General features: G+C 47.4%; 1 protein-coding gene across 1 annotated transcript; it reads left to right on the top strand.

The window, feature by feature from the left end:
* The first annotated feature begins 2,484 nt into the window (after positions 1-2,484).
* On the top strand, positions 2,485-6,422 carry LOC142499542 (uncharacterized). Its single transcript, XM_075609038.1, has one exon. The coding sequence runs from the start codon at positions 4,111-4,113 to the stop codon at positions 5,950-5,952; it is 1,842 nt and encodes a 613-aa protein (XP_075465153.1). The 5' UTR covers positions 2,485-4,110; the 3' UTR covers positions 5,953-6,422.
* Positions 6,423-8,124: the final 1,702 nt, after the last annotated feature.

The raw sequence follows: 8,124 nt of genomic DNA, 5'->3' as shown, positions 1-8,124 counted from the left end.
TAGAGGCGCTGCACTGAGGCGAACGAGATATCACCCCAGGCTCCCAGTGGCAGAGGCTCAGGCCAAACAGGTAATAGCAGTACTGGTAGTTCCGTCCCACGTACAGGGGAAAAGGGACTACATATATATTTTTTCTATGTAGCACATGCACCCTCTGTAGCAGCGGTGTGCAAACTGGGAGGCGCGCCCCCCAGTGGGGGCGGGAGATTGTCTGCGGGGAGCGTGGGGTTTACAGAGGCCACTCGTGCTTCCCGAAGGCACTTAAATTAAGTGCCGGGGAAGCGGCGAAGGCCTCTGTAAACTGCACTTACCTTGCTCCTGGAGACGCATCAAATGACGCCGCGAGGTCATGTGACATCACATTGCCATGGCAACATGACGCCGGAGCCAAGGTAAGAGGGGGGGGCGCAAAGAGAGGAGAATAGTCGGCAGGGGGGCGCATGGAAAAAAGATTGCGCTCCCCTGCTCTGTAGGATACTTAATACTTAGGGCCTTATGCTATAAGCAGCGATAAGCCCCTTATCGCCAAAAAGCCTACAGCGATTCAGTAAGCCCCCATAAGCTGGCGATAAGAGCATAAATCGCTGTTTTTTTTGCCGGGGGACAAAAAAGCCAAACGCGTGGCGATAAGCCACTTAATGCCGCTTATAGCCAACTTCTCAAACTCGCTCAATTCTAGTAGCCCCGATCAGCTTATCGAGGCTGATCTCTGCTCTGGAATGGAGATTTCCTCTCCAAATCGTCCCGCCACAAAAAGTTGGCATGAAGGTGGAGAGAAGCTGCCGAGAAGTGGCGAGACGGCACTTAGAAAACAAAATGCATTTTTACTGCGTCGGATTGATGCTGGGAGACTCCGGAGTTGATATCCATTAATATCAGCACCGGAGACCCCCGGCAGGAATCAGATGCATAAAAAATGCATTGACAGGCAACTTCATTACCTTAGCGGCTAACCGCTAAGGCAATGAAGGGGTTAGTGCCATGCTTATTGTGGGTAGTGGGGGTTGGTGAAGGTGGTATTTGGCCCTTGGTGGGTGTTTAGGCCTTGCGGGGGGCTTGCGGGTGGACTTAGCCCCTTCATTACCTTAGCGGTTAATACCGCTAAGGTAATGAAGGGATTAACCCATCCCGCTACCCACCCGGTAGGCCTAAACACACATCCTTGGGGCTAATACACCCTTAACCCACCCCCGCTACCCAGAATACAAAAAAAATACACACTTCAGCCATACTAGCCACCTCCTAGGCCACCAAAACCCTTTACAATATTGAATAAACAACAATACACAACCCACGGGTGTCTGTGGGCCCTCGGGTGATTCCTACAGGTGTGTGGGGGCCCTTGGATGGTTCCCACGGGTGTCTGTGGGCCCTAGGATGGTCCCTGCGGGTGTCCAGGGGCCCCATAGGGGTCCTCAGGTGGTCCCCACAGGTGTCCGGGGGTCCTCAGGTTGTCCCTGTGGGCGTCCATGGGTCCTCGGGTGGTCCCTGTCTACTACAACCAATCAGATTGGGGATATAGTTCTCACAATCTGATTGGCTGAAGTACCATGTGACAGCAGCCAGGTTGGATTTGGTGATGTCATGTTAAAGGGAAATGAAGTACAGCCATTCTGATTGGCTGGCTTCAGTCCCTTTCATGACGTCACATTAAAAAAAATGGGCTATGGTTTTCACAGCCAATCAGATGGCGTGTGAACCATTTGCCGCCCAAATGTGACATCACAGGCCATATTTAAGGCCGTGATGTCTCATTTGAGCTCAAGAAGCCGTCGGGTCAACATCGTGGATTTAACACAGGCTTATTGGATTAACAGATGAAGATAAAGACAGAAAATAAAGAAAAACAAAAAATAATCACAGATGAAGAAACAAGAAGATGATGAAAGATTAAAGAAAGAAGATTTTTGTTACCTGTCCTTAATCTTCATGGTGGATGGTGTTTTCAATAGTTTATTTTAGGGGGGGGGGGGTGATTGCTTTTTAATAGTGGCTTCTTTTTGGTAGTTAGATTTTGTGATTTTGTGTGATGGTGGTTACTTTGAGCTTTCATTTTTTTCATAATGGTTTTGTTTTGGTGTTTTAATTGAGAATTGTGCAATTTATTTTCGTATGGAATAATTGATTGTTGGTAATTTAGTTCTGTTTACTTCTTTATTTGTTTTTAATCTCTGATTGTTTGGATGGCATTGGATTTTGTTTGTGATTGTTTCTTTTTGTCAGGATTGCCTAGACCTCCTGCCTAGCCATAGCTTCCTTGTCCACTGGGTGTGCTGCTGTCTTCTGTTGGCTCTGGGTTCCTCTGTCTGTCTGTCTTCTTGTTGCTCCTGTCTCTGTCCTTTATAGCTTGCTTCCTGTCTGTTGCTTTTGCCTTTGCTTGCTAGTCAGACTCCTACAGTATGCTCATGCCTGTCTTTGATCCTGACCTGTTTCCTGTACCTGTACCTGTATTGTAGTCTGCTCACAGTAAAGGTCCTTGCTAGTAATCTGGCTTGTCCCTGGTTATTCCTGCTCCCCGGTCTCAGTCCCTGCTCCCTGTTCTTAGTCCCTGTCCTGCCCCGCCTGTCCTGTTCCAGTCTCCTCGTTGCCGACCTCTGCTTGTACCTAACTTCGCTGCCTGCCGCCTGCCTCGGACCCCTGCTTGTACCTGACTTCGCTGCCTGCCGCCTGCCTTGGACCTCTGCTTGTGACCCCTACTACGCTCGTGCTGTTCCGGCCACCGAGATCCTACCCGCCACAGGAGTCTCCCGTGACAGAAAGCAAAGGCCACTTCTGGATCTCGCTGGAACAGATTCTTCTTCTGCCTGCACCCTTTCCTGCCTGCTGCAGCAGACCACATCCGCATGGTTGAAGATAAGTACTTTCGTTTCTTTTTTGGAAATCCAAGTTGGGATTTTGAAAGGTTTTTTTGTCGTTGCTGCTAAGTGTTCTGCAAGAATTATTGCGTTCATAACGAAAAAACATTTTTTTTCTGAGACTAGAACTGTTACTACCGACTATTGCAGCTTTCTTTGAGATGTTTATTTTTGCAAAGGTTTCTGCAGGGTTTTTTGTGCCACTTTCTCCCTGAGAAGAATTCCCTATTATAAAAAAGACCCTTCCCTGCAGTACCTGTTTTTGCCATTTTGAGACTTTCATTACCTGGACAAGAATTGTCTCTGCATTGTGGGTGGGCCACTGCAGATTTTCAGACTCACATTTCTATTTAGGACGGTTACCTTGATTTACTGCTGTTCACAGGGTCTTCATTTCAAAAGACAAAAGTGCTCCCATTATTTTGTTGCTGCATGCTTTGATTTTCTTGCATCTATAGTTTTTCATATGATTGGTTCTAAGGTTTCAGGTTTACCTGCAAGTTCCCCTAAAGTTGTTTCTCTGCAACATATGATATCCCTACGCCTGATATCAAAGGTTTCAGATTTGACTGCAGGGTTCTCTGTCTGATATTCCTATGTCAAAAGTTTCAGATCTAACTACAAGTTTACTCTGGATTAGTTTCCTGCTGTCTATGATATTTCTATGCCTGATATCAAAAGTTTCAGATTCAACTGCAGGTTTTCTTTGTCTATATGATATCCCTACGCCTGATGCATAAAGATTTAGATGTAACTGCAGGTTTTCTCTGTCTGTCTGATATCCCTACGCCTGATATCAAAGGTTTCAGATTTGACTGCAGGGTTCTCTATCTGATATTCCTATGTTCAATGTCAAAAGTTTCAGATCTAACTATAAGTTTTCTCTGTATTAGTTTCCTGCTGTCTATGATATTTCTATGCCTGATATCAAAAGTTTCAGATTCAACTGCAGGTTTTCTTTGTCTATATGATATCCCTACGCCTGATGCATAAGGATTTAGATGTAACTGCAGGTTTTCTCTGTCTGTATGATATCCCTATGCCTAATGCCTAAAGATTCAGATATAACTGCAGGTTTCTCTGTCTATGTTTTTTCCTTGCATTTATAATCTCTGTGACTGATGTTAAAGTCTTTAAGGGTCAGCTCTCCTATCTTGTGTCTCTCTGTGTCTAATATTCCTGTTGTTCATTCTAATGCTTCTGTTTTAAAAACACATTTCCTCTTTACTGGTGTCTTGGGAAGTGTGGTTTAATTATGGCTCCCACTCAAACAGTCTTGAGCAGTAAATGTGAACACAGTACCACTGATTCTTCAGAACTTCTCAAAGCAAGGAAGAAGAAGAAGAAGAAGGGAGGCATTACTGTGGAAGTTGCAGAAGGAATTAAGAATGAAAATTTAACCTCAGAGTCTGCATTTGATGAAAGAGATATGCTGCAGCTTAAGGCAACTCACAGACGTAGCCCAAGAATAGTGGAAGAGAAGAAAGATGCTCCTACTCAGACGCTTCAAGCTGCACAGAAAGCGATTGATTGTCTTTATGAACGTTTAGATAAGGAGCAAGAGGCCAAGATTGCACTACAAAGCTGTCTATCTTCAGCAATTGCTAAGTGTGTTCTCCAGGAGAAAGAAAGAGAGCAGTTGGAGAGGGACAGGGTAATCCTGTCAAGTAAGCTGGAGAAGGCCTATGCTGATAATGCGCAGTACCAGAATTTCATGGCTCAAGTTGGCGCAAAACTGGAAGCCTCTGAGGAGAAGAATTGCCACTTCAACATAGAACTACGTTCTTTGAGAGAGATCTTCGAAGGATTAAATAGCAGTTTTGAAATGGTAACCCAGAAGTGCAAGAATCTCTGTGTCCAGGTCAGTGAAGGAGATAAGAAACTCCATGAATTAGGAGAGGAGAAGAAGCAGTTGGCCCAGGAAAAGTTGGATATGCAGACAGCACTGCAGAATGCAGAGAGAGTGCTGCAAGAGGAACGTGTCTCCCTGGAGCGGCGCACTCAGGCAGAGAATATGCTGCAGAGTCAGCTGCGAGAACTACGTGCACATCTGCAGGACGCCAAGGAGAGATGGGTGAATGCTGAAGAGAGACAGCGAGTATTGCAGGAGGAAAGTTTCCAGACTGCCTACAAGATAAAGATGCTGGAAGAGTATTTGAGTACCCAGTGTGTCCCCAAAGAACAGCATGAGGAGCTGAAGGTCACACTGAGCATAACCAGAGCCTCGCTGGAGGAGGAGAGGTCTGGGAGAGCACGGCCCGGTTCTGCCTCCAGCAGAAAGTCTCTTTCAGACTCTGGTTCCACAGAGACATCCCCTCTCAGTCCTCCTGGAGACGTGGGGGAAGTGGGCGACCTGAAGGAGTTTGTTCTGCGCCCCGCGCCACGCGGTGTCACCGTCAGATGTCGGATCAGCCGAGACAAGAAAGTGATGGACCGAGGACTGTACCCCACCTACTACATGCACCTGGAGCGGGACGAAAACCACAAGCTCTTTCTTCTCGCTGGGAGGAAGAGAAAGAAGAGTAAAACGTCCAACTACTTGATATCTATTGATCCGACCGACATGTCCCGGGAGGCGGGCAGTTTTACTGGCAAACTCCGATCCAACCTAATGGGGACCAAGTTTACAGTGTTTGACCGCGGTGTTAGCCCAGCCAGGGCTCAGGGACAGTCAGAGAATGCAGCGTCCCGGCAAGAACTGGCGGCTATTTGCTATGAAACTAACGTCCTCGGGTTTAAGGGTCCCCGGAAGATGGCGGTTCTCATTCCCGGAAAGAATTTCAATCACGAGCGCATCCCTTTCCAGCCACACAATGATTCGGAGAGCCTGCTGTCTAAATGGCAGAACAAGTGTCAGGAGAACATCATCGAGCTGCACAATAAGGCCCCCGTGTGGAATGATGACACTCAGTCTTACGTGTTCAACTTCCACGGGCGTGTCACACACGCATCTGTGAAGAACTTCCAGATTGTGCACGACAATGATCTGGAGTACCCTCTGCCCACTGACAAGCCACCAGAGGTGGGTCACCTTGAGTCGCCGTTTCATCAAGGCCTCCGGGAAGAGCCTGGAGGATCGTCCGGAGAACGCTCCTGAGAAGGGGGAGTAATGTCAGGATTGCCTAGACCTCCTGCCTAGCCATAGCTTCCTTGTCCACTGGGTGTGCTGCTGTCTTCTGTTGGCTCTGGGTTCCTCTGTCTGTCTGTCTTCTTGTTGCTCCTGTCTCTGTCCTTTATAGCTTGCTTCCTGTCTGTTGCTTTTGCCTTTGCTTGCTAGTCAGACTCCTACAGTATGCTCATGCCTGTCTTTGATCCTGACCTGTTTCCTGTACCTGTATTGTAGTCTGCTCACAGTAAAGGTCCTTGCTAGTAATCTGGCTTGTCCCTGGTTATTCCTGCTCCCCGGTCTCAGTCCCTGCTCCCTGTTCTTAGTCCCTGTCCTGCCCCGCCTGTCCTGTTCCAGTCTCCTCGTTGCCGACCTCTGCTTGTACCTAACTTCGCTGCCTGCCGCCTGCCTCGGACCCCTGCTTGTACCTGACTTCGCTGCCTGCCGCCTGCCTTGGACCTCTGCTTGTGACCCCTACTACGCTCGTGCTGTTCCGGCCACCGAGATCCTACCCGCCACAGGAGTCTCCCGTGACACTTTTATTTTGACCATTGACTGGCATAGTGTTAAATGATGCACAGATTATATGGGCATCATTTACCCACTGTGCCATTCAATTGTTTTATTGGCATTTGTTATCTATTTAATTGGGTATATGCTGTATTTTATTTTGCTATGTGGTGTGTTTTATTTTGCTATGTGCTGTGTTTGATTTGGCTGTTTAATGTTTTTTATGTGGCTATGTAATGTGTTTTATTTGGGCCTGATTTTATAATCCTTCCACATTTCTTGTTATATTGGTCAATCATGCCCGATGTACCAATGGATGAAGAGTGGGTATAGTGTGTCCTGGGTGGGTGGTTAGGCCTCCCGGGTGGGTAGCGGGGCAGGGTGGGTTAACCCCTTAATTACTATAGCGGTTATTAACCTCTGAGGTGATTAAGGGGCTAGGAGCCATTAGATTGTATTTATTATGTATTCTTGCTGACATCGGAGGACATGGACTTGCAGTAAGCTGACGAGGCCGCCCTTCATATTTCCAGGGGTAAGTAGAACTGTTTTATTTACTTTATTTATGCTTCATGGCTAATGTTGTGTTTAATAATGGGCAAATAATTTATTATTCTTATCTGGATAATAGATATTTTGCCCATTATTGTACAGTATGTGTTTGGTGGGGGGGGGGGGGTATTGATTTAAATGTAGGCCATGTTTATTTTTTACATACAGGATTGGTACCTCAGGCCTGCGAGGACCACCCGAGGACCCACAGATGCCCACGGGTACCACCTGAGGACCCATGGGGGACACATGCAGGGAAGAACTGGGGACCCACAAGGACCACGCAAGGGCCCCCAGACCCAGTGGGAACCACCTAAGGGACCCCAGACACTCGTGGGCACTATCCGGGGACCCACGGACACGCGCAGTTACCACCTGGAGGCCCAAGAAGCCTAGCGAGGACCACCAGGAGGCCCCAAGACACCCGTGGGCACCCCCCAGGGTGCACTGTGGGACCTGCGGACACCCATCGGGACCACCGGGGACCCCTGCTGGACTGGAGTATTAATCCTGTGTGTAAAAAAATAAATCTTGGTTTTATGGGGGGGGGGGGGGCACAGGTGGTGGGTTGTGTATTGGTGCTTACTAAATATTTTTACATTTTCTTACTAGTATAGATGAGCAGGGGGTCTCCGGAGCAGAACCGCATTGATTTCAGGTCCGGGGACCCCCTGCTTCCTGAGATACAGGCCCCGTTATGGGGTGCCGGTATCTCATATGCATGTAAATGTCCCGCGTCACGTGATCAGGACATTTCCAGGGGCTGGGAAATGACATGCAAATGAGCACACAGTGTCACAGTATATATATAAACAAATGTTGCGGCTCAAGTACCCAAATAGGAAAGCTGGTTTTCTAATCTTTCCAAAAGTATACAAAGTGAAAAAGAAAAAAGAGTAGCGCAGACAGATAAAAAACAAATTAGTACAATAAAAAGTGCAATAAAGATCTCTTTAGCAAGATAATAGGTTTTATGAACCATAAGAATATAAAAGGTATACGCATGTAGCCCCCTTTCCTTATGCCTATGGGAACTACACGTCGACTTCGCATTCTGCTTTACCTGTTGCTCACAGGAGGCCTAAGCCTCCGCCTCTGAGA

This window comes from Ascaphus truei, chromosome 7, assembly GCF_040206685.1.
Source record: "Ascaphus truei isolate aAscTru1 chromosome 7, aAscTru1.hap1, whole genome shotgun sequence".
Lineage (NCBI taxonomy): Eukaryota > Metazoa > Chordata > Amphibia > Anura > Ascaphidae > Ascaphus > Ascaphus truei.
Note: the sequence above shows the minus strand (reverse complement) of the source record. Positions and strands in the feature narration are given on the sequence as shown.